The sequence below is a fragment of the Antrostomus carolinensis genome, unplaced genomic scaffold (genome assembly GCF_000700745.2).
Source record: "Antrostomus carolinensis isolate BGI_N321 unplaced genomic scaffold, ASM70074v2 scaffold20456, whole genome shotgun sequence".
Classification (NCBI taxonomy): Eukaryota; Metazoa; Chordata; class Aves; order Caprimulgiformes; family Caprimulgidae; genus Antrostomus; species Antrostomus carolinensis.
The window spans coordinates 272-12,102 of NW_010322748.1; the positions used below are offsets into that span (position 1 = coordinate 272).

General features: G+C 42.9%; 1 protein-coding gene across 1 annotated transcript in view; it reads left to right on the forward strand.

Annotated features, from left to right (window-relative positions):
• The first annotated feature begins 603 nt into the window (after positions 1–603).
• RCC1L (RCC1 like) overlaps positions 604–11,831 on the forward strand; it is a 14,438-nt gene continuing 3,210 nt past the window's right edge. The window contains exons 1-8 of the mRNA XM_029085550.1: positions 604–730; positions 3,285–3,413; positions 4,287–4,353; positions 5,467–5,518; positions 7,454–7,538; positions 8,493–8,674; positions 10,145–10,229; positions 11,288–11,461. Of these exons, the coding sequence (XP_028941383.1) occupies positions 676–730; positions 3,285–3,413; positions 4,287–4,353; positions 5,467–5,518; positions 7,454–7,538; positions 8,493–8,674; positions 10,145–10,229; positions 11,288–11,461 (829 nt within the window). The 5' untranslated portion in view covers positions 604–675. The remainder of the gene's footprint in view (positions 731–3,284; positions 3,414–4,286; positions 4,354–5,466; positions 5,519–7,453; positions 7,539–8,492; positions 8,675–10,144; positions 10,230–11,287; positions 11,462–11,831) is intronic.

Below are 11,831 nucleotides of genomic sequence, written 5' to 3' on the forward strand. Positions count from 1 at the left end.
GGGCCCCATTTTCGGTGGCTTTCATGAACTGGAAGTTTTGTTGAAAACCGTGTTTTCCTCTTGTCTGTATGTGTTAGACATCGTGCTCTGCTCTCCAGTTCAAAGAAGGCCAGAGCTGTTATACTGGGCTTTTTGGGGGCAAAAATTGAGTAAAACAGGGTAGTGTTTTACTTAAACAGTAATAAAGTAATATTCCCTTAATATTACTTTATGGGTTGTTTTTGGTTTTACCTCCTGCTGCTGCACATAGGCCTTTCTGTTGTCTTTGAAAATAATATAATAGGTCTTTCTGTTGTCTTTGACAATAATATAATAATAATAATAATAATGATAATAATAATAACAACAATAAAAATATGTATGCACACAAACCCAGAATTTCAGGGCAGTAATGTTGGACTTGAGTTTACACCATTGCACTTATCACCAAAGAGTATTTCTGATAATTTTTGCCAAGACCATCTGTACCATGAATTTGGGCTGTGTCTGGATATAGGTGAATGAGAGATGAATGCTGATGAACAAATAGCTTGGGGTGAAACTTGTATTTTTAAACCCTAGTTTATAACTGAATGGTGTGGCTTTTCTTTGTCTTCAAAGATATCCTCTGCTGCCTGTGGTTATGGATTCACGCTGCTGTCCTCTCGCACCACGGACATCACCAAAGTCTGGGGCATGGGGCTGAACAAGGATTCCCAGCTTGGATTCCAGAGAAGCAGAAGAGATCAAAGTAAGGATTGAGGTATTTTAAAGACTTACAGGGCAGCACTACAGGATACATGTGATTTGGGAAACTTTGCCTTAGAAGGTGTGAAAAATGTCCAGGAGGCTTTGATGCAGAGCGTGGGGCTGTGCTGTTTTGTTTTGTTTTGTTTTAAAAGAGGTCTTTTTTTAGAACTTAGCTTTGTTTTTGTGTGCTCTGTGAGTGGCCAAGGTCTGTGGCCTGCATCCATTCTACGTACTGCACTTCCATTCTTACCTGGATGTAACTAAAATCCAAGTAACTATTTATTCTGCAGAAGCTCGTGTGCATGTTTTGGTTAAGGTTGCTGTGAATCTCTGTAGTTTGTTAGTAGACAATGAAATGATCTAGTTAATAAAACGATTTTGGCAAGTTGGTTTGCTCACTTCTGTTGCCTTTGCATCTATAAACTAATTTCCTTTCCTACAAAGATCTTTTTATACAGTCAGTGGAATTTTGTGTGCAGCTGTAGGGGTTTTTTATTTTAATAACAAATTGCATTTTGAAGGAAAAAACATGTTATTGAGTCACTTGGTGTTATATCAGGCCCTGAAACGTGTTTAAGGTGATGTTTTGTGTGCAGAACGTTGCCACCTTCCACCTAAGGCTGATACAAAAGCCACAAGCTTACTTCCCTTTTAGAATGTCTGTCTTTAATTGTTTGAAAACATTCTTCTACGTTCAAAGCAGTTTTTTCTCTTTATGGTGTATAATAGCATACTTTTAAAGTACGGTGTGTCTGATATGGGTGAAAGATTAAAGATTAAACTTTGTGGAGGACCAAAAGAAAACTGCAGCTGCTGTGCAGAGTGCTGCAGTGTGCAGTGGTGCTGCTGTTGTGCTGCTGGTGTACGGGAGAGCTTTCCAAGCGCGTGTGCAGGCAGCACGTGTGTGTGTGTGCTGAAACAGCAGCTGCACAGTGAAGGAGCCACAGAAGAAGCCTCCATTCACTTCTGCTTTTAAAGGTGTCAGCTCTTACTTTGCCTTAGTTCTGTAAGTGCTGCTATCTCAGGAGTGTCTGGTTGTTTTCTTATTTTTCATCTAACCTGCAGGTTGTTTGTGCCAGAGAAGCCAGAAATAAGTTAAATAATTATGCAGTTCAAGCCTTTTTAAGTAAGGGAGCGTTCGGTGTTGGGCAGGATCTGCTGAAAGCGTGGTGCAGATCCATGGGATGGCTACTGCTCCGTATTTAACATCCCACAGACAAGCTTCTTGGTGGATGTGCTGCTTGTTACTCTGCAAACTTACTGTGGTACCTGCCATTCTAATACTGTGTCCCTGTAGATGGTTGGTTTCCAGAGGAACTTGCAACCTTCTGACTTGTAGATGGTTGTACTTCATACTCTAATTTCATCAGTTTCTAAGCTACTGATAATTTACTCCCACCCTACCCTGCATTAGCCACCTCGTTGTCTCTTTTCTCTAAAATCCTTCAGGTATTATCAGTGAGGATATTGAGTTCATTACCACAGATCCCAGTAGCTCTGTGGCTCTGCTGGAAGGAACAGAGAGAGGAAAAGGGGTTTTTTTTGCTTTGACACTTCCACATCTCTTGAGACAGGTACCAGCTTTGCTGTGTTTCAGTTCCTGCTGTACTGCATGGTAGGCTCCCACCATTTACAAGCAGCCTGTCCTCACATCAAGTAGTTTCTTACTGTAAAAGGGTATTTGTAGATTTTCTGGGTTTTGTGGGGGGGGTTTTTTGGTTTGGTTTTGGTTTTTTATTGAAGGCAGTGAGAACTAGTTAAAGCTCTGCTCTGTGTGAGCAGAATACTGCTTTGGATCCTCTGGGATTTGATTGCACTTGTTACAGTGGCTTTCTTTGATACCAGAGCTTTTTATCTCCCCCTAACCTTTTCCCTAGTACTGATTTATGTTTTGCTGTTCTTTTTTTTTTTGTCCCAGTTGACCATAACTGATTACATATTCTTCAAGTTACTCTAGCTTCTTTTTCTAGTACAGCCTGTCATTTTCTTTCATAAATGTTAGATCTCTCATCCCCTGTGGAGCCAGGCTGGCTAATGTTTCTTGCATTCCTTTTTTTCTGAAAGGGCCTTTAATCTACTGTTCTTTAAATATGAAGCCCTAAGTTTTTTTTTTTTGTTCACCTTTTGTGTTATCTTTTTGTGATTGCTGCTGTTGTACCTTGTTTGCAATATCCCCAGTTGCACAGTTTGTGCTTGGTGTTAAGCTCTCTAGTAATTCAGCTGTATTCACCACAGTGGCTGAACACGTGGCTGAAACCCTCTGTTTTTCAGTTCTGGCCACCTGAAGCTGTAATAACATTCAGCTTCTAGGTGTGCTGGATTTTTGAAGAGGCAGTGATTATTGGCTTCAACCTTTCCTGTGGCTTTTAACTTCTTCCTCCCTGTGATAAATTCCAATCACCCTTTTACTTTGGTTGGTATCTTGGCTTTCTAAAACACACCTGCTTTTGTAAGAAAGTGGTGAGCATACGTTCATACAACAGGATCAGCAAATATATGATGAATTTTCTTTGTGGAAGCTACTGGCTTTTTAAAATTTCTCTCTCTTCCTTAAGCCAAGGGCTATGAATACGTCTTGGAACCATCTCCAATTCCGTTACCACTGGAGAAGCCGCAGCAGACTCGAGTCTTGCAGGTGTCCTGTGGGAGAGCCCATTCCCTGATCCTGACAGACGGTGAAGGAGGTACAGTATCGCTTCTGCGGGTGGCAAGGGAAGCCTGACCACACTTGATTGAAAGCTCTGGAAAAGATTGTGTGCTGTCCTTCAGAGCTAGACCCCAGATGGCTGGCTGCACTGTAGATGTGATGCAGGTAGCTGTTGGCCTTTTTGGGATTGCTCCGTGGAGGGAGAGCCCTGAGCTGATAAGTGTGTTGAACTCTGCTTGGCTCATGCTGTAAATGTGTTGGAAGCTTTTTCACTACAAGAGTTGCAAAATATGCTTTGTTTATCTAGCCCCAGGCCTCGTTCAAGTGTAGCCTGTTTGTCTTGTTCAGTCAGACATGTTTTTGAATTCAGTTTTGGATACCTGTGCCAATACTCCTGTGTTACTTTCCCCTTGAAGCCCCAGAGTGCTACATTTATAAAAGCAATTAATTAATGGGCCTTTATACAGACGATCCTGTGCGTGAATTGACTCTCCACATCTCTGGGAATTCTCTGGTGCAGTGGCTTCACTGCTGTGCTGAGCGATCCAGTGCTGCTTATCTGTGGGTGAGCTGGCTGGTTGATTTAACACTCCTGTGGGAGCGCTGATCTATTTCCACATCTCCTTGGCAACGGCAGGATGAACTAGGCAATTAATGAAAACCAGCCAGTGGGCTCCAGGTACCGCTGCTGTGCCTGCCACAACATCGCCGGGATATTGCTGACTGAAATGGATTCAGTCACTTCAATTTAAGTGGACTTGCTTTGAAGAAAGCTTATGCCAATTTTTCCAGTAGTGTGTTCCACCTTTCATACTGAGGGACTGCATGAAAATTATTTTGTGTACTTGAAAAGAGGCTTTCAGGGGATTGGACAGGAATAAAACTAGTGCATTTTATCATTGTTTTTCAGTTTTCACCATGGGGAACAATTCTTACGGACAGTGTGGCCGGAAGGTTGTTGAAGATGAAACTTACAGGTGAGAATCCAAAGATCCTGAACTTTCTTAATGTTAAAAACATAACTGCATGAAAACAACCCTACAGAAAAACCTGGAGGTGGGAAAAACTTGGTTGTGTAAGGATACTGTGGAGGATTAAGGAGACTGAGAACAGGCTTTTATGCTGCAGGTGTCATATAAACGGCCTGGCTTTAAACCCAGGCTGGGCACGAGCATTCTTCTGACCACATTCACAACAGACAGAAAGATGTCAGCAGGTGACAGTTTTCACAGGGCATAGTGAGAAAACCCAACCTTCATAAATAGACTGAGATAATTGGTGTTAGCAGTCGCTCTGTCTCCCTTCAACCTCTCACAGCGCAAGTGCCATTTCTGAAGGTGTTAGAAATACCATTTAATGATGAAAAAGGCATCCTTTTGTTATATCTCTTTGCTGTAACTGCCTTTGAATCTGTCGTGCTTTTCCATTACAGGGTTTTGGTGGGCCACACTAAAGCACATTCTCATCATGCTCTGTATGATGTAAGTGGATAGTAGGAATATGTTGAAAGTTACAGATTCCTTGGCAGGGCCTAGAAGAGATTTTGCTGATTGCTCTCTCTGTCATCCACAAGACTTGACCTGTAGATTTTTAGTAAACTGCTGTAATTTAGCCCGCTTTTTTTTGCCTTTATGCTGGAAGTTAGGCATTGGGTTGTTCAGAACTCCTGTTTTTGTGAAAGAATGAAATGGATGTTAACACTGCGATATTTGTGCTCTGGGGTTTTAAATCTGGTTTAATCTCTACTTAAGTGCAGTGTTTATATAGGTGCTGCAGTTATTACCCAGTGTCTGTGCTCATTCCAGACTAGGGAATGTGTTTGAGGACTGCTCCCATCCCCAGTTCCCATGGGAGACTATCTTTAAAAAGTGACAGTTCTTAACTTCTTAAATAAGAGAATGCAAAATTACTTCTTTGCAGTGATTTTACAGTGGATCTGTGCTCTTTGACTAAACAGGAGGATCTTTCTCCTTGTAATAGCAAAGTGACTTTCAGGAAAGGCAGATCTACCTTCACGTTTTTCACTTGCAGTCCTCTGAAATCCTCTGTGTTGCCTTTTCTCTTCTCGGTGGTTGTTTGATGGTGTCCAGTGAAAGCCATCTGATTCATCAGCTGAAGGAGTTTGACAGCAGAGTTGTCCAGGTAAGAGGACCTTAGGAATCGAATTCTGAAGATGAATTGAAAACTGGCTGAATACCTGAGCCCAGAGGATGGTAATCAGTGGCATGAAGACGAGTTGAATGCCAGTAACTAGTGTATCCCAGGGGTCAATACTGGGTCTGATCCTGTTTGACACCTTCACTGATGATCTGGTTGATGGGGCAGAGTGTACCCTGAGCAAGTTTGCAGATGACATGAAACTGGGAGGAGTGGCTGATACCCCAGAGAGTGGTGCTACCTTGACAGGCTGGAGAAATGGGCTGGCATGGACCTCACGAAGTTCAGCAAGGGGAAAGGCAAAGTGCTGGGGGCCAACCACCTGGGAAGCAGCTCTGCAGAAAAGGCCCTGGGGGTCCTGGTGTTGTTGACTGTGAGCCAGCAGTGTCCTTGCTGCAGAGAAGACAAATGGTATCTGGGGCTGCATTAGGAGGAGTGTTGCCAGCAGGTCAAGGAATGTGGTCCTTCCCTTCTGCTCAGCCCTGGTGAGGCCACACTCAGAGTATTATGCTCAATACAAGATAGACATTGTCCAATGAAGGGCCATTAAGGTGATGGAAGGGACTGGAGACAGGCTCTTTTCAGTGGTGCCCCGTGACAGGACTTGGCTTGGACCAGATGACCTTCAGAGGTCCCTTCCAATCTCAGTCCAGTCTGTGATTCTGTAATGAAAAAAAAAACTATTAGAAAATCAGTGTGCTAATCATTCAGTTGAAGCTCTTTGAAAGGACAAGGTGATCTACTATATGGTTGCTTATCAAAAGCACAAGGTGGCATTTTGCTCCCTGCCTCTGTGGAGCAGTTGCAACTGGCCCTGCAGAGTCTGAACTACTGAAGAATTGGGTGGGAATGCCAAGGCAGTGTTCGCTTGCTGGACTTCGAGACAGCACCTGCATGGCAGGGAGGTTCTGACACCTCATCTCTTCCTTTAACACCTTTATATCACTTGAACTGTTTTTATTTTGAATTTTGTCTTTTCCATTTCAACAGTGAGCTGTGAGACCATCCACTCAGAGCAGCCAGCATTTCCCTAGGGCAGGCAGAGGGACTGCAGAGCAGTAAATGCCACTGAGTCCCCACATGGCTGCGGTATTTCCAGGACACTTGGCTACTGTGTCTGTGTCTCTGTAGCAGTATTCTGTGGGCACACATTGCTCCTGTTCCATGCAGCATCCTAGAAAGCAAAGGTCATTCGTTTAGCTCCACGTGATGACAGTGTGCTGTGGTACATTCTAATGAAGTTTTGAATTACGCTTGTAAACTTCTGTTTGGATTTTTTTAAATGATTTTATTTCTTTCAAGGAGGTTGAATAATTGGTACCTGTTTGTACTTTGATGACAGCAGTTATCTGCTTAATGTTCTTGGGAGTCAGTCTCTTAATTTGTGGATCCCTTTAATCTTTGATGAATTTTTATTGTCTGCTTTTGAAGATCTTGGCTTTATTTCATACCAGGCCTACGTCAGACCTGATTTCTAGTTCAACGTAAATGTCAGTTTGAGAACAGATGTGTTCCTAGAGCGCTTACATGGCAAGGAATCAATAGCAGTTTGTAGCTGGCATCGAGAGCCGTGTAGCAGCACTCTGGGAAGGGAGATCTCTTATTTACTCTCTGCTGTTTTATTGTGTTGTACTGCTGAATTGAGCTTTCTGTTAACTAGGCCTTGTTTTGGATCTCAGAACAAATCAGCTGCAGCATCACTTGCTGCAAAGAAAATTCTGCTGGTTTTGGTGCTGTATTGTGCTGTTCTTTGCCTTCCCTGTCTGTAGAGCCATTTGATCTGGAGAGAAAGGTCAAAATCTGAGCAGATGGGCATTGTAGAGCTTCATGGCTACATTTGTCTGGCAGTAATGCTTTTGTTAGATCGATTCTGAACACGTGGCCTTTCCTGACCAGCTCTGACTTTTTGTTTGTGTGCAGGTTGTGTGTGGACAGGACCACAGTCTGTTTAGAACCAAGAAAGGTGGGGTCTATGCATGTGGATGGGGAGCTGATGGACAAACAGGTAGGAACTCAGCTCAGCTTGCATTTCGGTGAATGGGTGAATATAGCAAGCTGCCCTAATTCAGAGCTTGGGATGTATGTTAGTTGTGCTTGTGAGAACAGCAAGGGACTGGTACGTTTCCAGCTGCGTGCAGATGTTCTCAGTGCTCTTGTGTAACCAAACCAAGACAAAACCAGTGCATTTTCAGAGGAGCTTTAGGATGCCATACAAGCATGCAGTCTGAGGAGAATGTGTCAAATGTTTGAAGCTTGTGAAGGGATGTGGAAGTGTCATGGGAAGGTTAGCTCCCCAGTTCTGTGCAGGCTTTGCCTTCCTGATCCTTGTTTTAGGGTCTGTTTTGCTTCTTGCTCCTTTTAAACTGACAGGGACCTACCATTTAGCATGGGATCTTTGGCCAGGCCCTTTTTGTGGTGGCTTCTGCTGTCAGAGGATTTCCAGTCCTTACCGCTCTTTAGTTCTGCTGCTCCTGAAGCTGGCTTCTGCCCGTGGTTCTCTTGTTTGTCATCTACATTCTGGCCTCTTCTCCAGGCAGCTGTTTGTCATACAATGTGTTTGCTTCTCAGCCTCTTTTGCCGCTTGACTTGCTGTTGTCTAAACAGATTGCAGGGTGTTGTCACTCATGGCTCTCTTGCAGAAGACAGGGCGCAGCTGGTTTGTGAAACTTCACTTCTGTCAGGATATCTGCCTAGCTTGGTTATTGCTTGAGGGCCTCAACTGTTTTCCAGGTGTGATTGTATAAAGTTGTTTTGTACTCTAGAGAGGTAGCTTTGGCTGGTAGAACTGGTGTTTGTGGCTGCTTGTCCTTTGAACGTGGTAGTTAAGAGATATGGGCAGAAAGATTTATTTTGAAAGAAAGATGATTGGGTTATAACATGACAAAATGGTCCTATGTAGGCCTTAAAAGTATGTCTGGAAAAAAAAATTCCTGATCATATTTCTACTTTTTCCTTTCAGGTCTTGGACACTACAACATCACCAGTGTTCCTACTAAGCTACGTGGTGACATTGCTGGAGTAAACATTATCCAGGTCTCTTCCTATGGGGACTGTTGTCTGGCTGTTTCAGACGAAGGAGACATCTTTGGTTGGGGAAATTCAGAATACTTGCAGCTGGCCTCTGTCACAGAAACCACACAGGTCAGTTGGCCTGGGGGTGTGTTTTTCACATTTCAGTTCAGCTGCTGCCTGTGGAGTTAAAAATTACACACTTCTCCCTGCTCAGAGTTCTTTTGACAGCAGCTTAAATCACTATAAACTTAACACCAGTAGCAGGCTGCTTTTAGCTGAGCTCACAAACCAGTCTGTACAGCTTTAGGGCAGTATGTTTCCCAGCTATTGATAGGCAAAGGCTTGTGTCATCTCACCCCAGTTTGTTAGTCTGTTATAAAGGAGTCCACTCTGTGCTCTGCTTTCCCCATCCCATGGACTTCGCACCAAACTGAGATCCAGCTCGAGTGCTTGTGCTGCTTTTGGGACAGGAATTAGTTTTTTGCTTGGCAAATGTAGAATTTTGAGTGGTCCTGCTTTGAGCGTGGTGTTGGGCCAGGTAACCCTTGGAAGTCCCTTCCAATCAACCCATTTGTTAGTGAATTTTTCACAAACAACATTAGTAGGTTTATAAATGAGTCCTAAACAAATCCCAGTGTCTCACAGAGAAAAGGTTTTTTGGAGCAAACTCATGTGGGGCAAAAACACAGTGCTGGCTTGGCACTAAGCATTGCAGTACTGAGGTAATTAGGCAGATGGTCTGCTCTTACAGTTAGTGTAGGAAATGGACTCAGGGAATTAATTAATACTGAAGCTATTCTCTTGGTGCAAAGCTAAGAGCAGACAATTGCATTAGTATGGCTTTAGTAAAATAAAATAGTAAAATTTAGTATTTAGTAAAATAGTAAAATTTGTTTCCAGTGCCTCTGCTGATGTATCCTTGATGCAGGGCTGATTACTGAGAGTTGTAAGGCCTGAAGACAGTGACCAGGTTAAGCAGTGCAGTGGTTTGCTGGCCGGGTGCTCAGTGGAGGTCGGAGGGTCTGGAGTGGATGAATGGCATGTTTGCCAAAGCAAGAGTTTTAGGTGCAATAGAGATAAAAGTCCAAATTGTGGAATAGCAGAGCTGGATATTATCTGTGAGATCTGAGGTCACTGTTTACATGTGTCAAGCCACGTAGGTTTTTGTTGTATTGAACTGTACCAAGTAAGAGTGATTTTCTTTGAGTGATTTTTCCCTAGTATGTTTAAAAATGCCACTGTGGACCAAATTTCAGTGATCGTGTCCATTGTGAAAACTTGCAAATATGCTTACCTATCGATTTTCCCACTCTGTCTGACTCACAGAGCCAGGATTGAAGCATTCCCAGCTTTGTTGCCATGCATGTAAGCTTTCCAGCAGGTAACTTTTTCCAATTTGCACTCAGCCTTACTGAGTTTTATATCATTTTTTTAATCTTGGGACCTGCGTTCTTTCTGTTTTTCATGCATTAAAGATTGTCTGTATCAGAAGCTCAGTATACATAAGCTCTAACCAGAACCAGAGAACAAATTAAAAATATATGTCTAGTTTGCAGTTTATTTCCTTGTCTCTGACCATTCTCTTGCAACCTCCTCCAGGTGAATGTTCCCAGACACTTGCCATTCAGGATTGGGAAGATAAAGGAAGCTGCCTGTGGAGGGACTGGCAACATGGTGCTAACAGGTGAGTTCACTTTTACAATCGTCCTCTTTAGTGCAAAGCTGTGGGATAGGTGGATTGTAAGATGATGGAGCAAACATCTTGTTCACTGGGAACAGGGAAGTGCTGTCTGTTATGAGGAAAGCTGGGAGACTGAGAAACATGTGATTTAAGAATTTACTAGGGGATTTATTTTCACTAACTGCAGAGCATTGCTTCCAGTATGTGCTGTTGTGAGCACTTACACAGACGAGAACAGGAGCATGGTCCTTGCTTGCTGTTGTGATCCCTTGTTTGCTGATCACACGGGCCATCTGTGGCCCAAAATGGAGGTGGATATAGGGAGCGAGTAAGGCAACACTTGAGAGAAAGAAGAGCCCTTCAGACTCGATAGAAATCTGACAAATAAATTTTGATAAACTAGGCTGGAAAGTCGAGAGTTCTGAGAACAGTGAAACTCTGCAGCAGGCTTCTTAGTGAATGCTGCTTTGGTTTGCCAGTGGCCAGGGGAGCACAGCTTGAAAGTCATAGAATAAAGGAGTGAGGGAGAGGATTGTGCTACTTTTATGAAGGATCATCTCAAGGAAGATGTTCATCTAGATGATGCAGTGGTTGTGATGACAAGACATTTGATCTTCTAGCATGAAGGGAGCAAAGCTAGCTGACATAGCAACTTACTCTGTGTTATGCTGTCTGTCAACTACCTTTCCCAGCACCCAGCTTAAGGCAGGATGCCAGGCAGAGTGACTAACCTACTGCTGGTTTGGCTGTGCCTTGAAAGGAAAAAGCAGTGATAATAAAACACTCATCAGTAAGCTGAAGTATTTTATCCAGCCCACACTATGTTGGCATTACTTCCCGTTGAAATTTTTGCCTGTGAAGCTTGATCTGCTTGCACAGCTTAAGAAAAAATTAAAGCATTTGGATGGGAATGCATTGTTTGCTAATTTTAAATAATCAAAAAATACTAGACTGCTCTGGGAGAAAGGAAAAGATCCCTTTGGATCTGATTAACTCTTGGTCATGGCATGAATTTCACAAGCACAGACTTTCTTACAGAATGTGTTCTCATTGTAATGCAGAAGAAGGAAATGTTTTTGTCTGGGGATATGGAATTCTTGGGAAAGGACCAAACCTAATAGAGACAGCAGTGCCAGAGATGATCCCACCCAGTCTTTTTGGCTGGTCGGACTTCAATCCGGACATCCGTGTTGCTCACATTCGCTGTGGACTCAGCCATTTTGCAGCACTTACAAGTAAGTTTCTAGTCCTGCTGTCATGGAGAAGTCACATTGCCATGTTACTGGCAGATGAAAGGAAAAAGGAAGAAAAAAAACCAACCTGCCAGTCTTTCTTTAAACTTAAACCACACTGAAATGCAGCAGGAGAGGCAGGAAGCACATTTACAGGTGTCAGCATGGTTTCTAATAGAGGTGCTACTGTGATAAAACTTATTACAATGTGAATATATGACTGTTACATACCTGTCATTTTTAGAACTAACTTATGCTTTGATTAGGAAAGTGTTATTCTTCTAAAGCAAACAAAAAATTTCTCTTAGGCAGGAAACTTGGGAGGATTTTTTCATTTCCTTCTACAGAATAAGTCAGTTGGACTTTAGAAGCA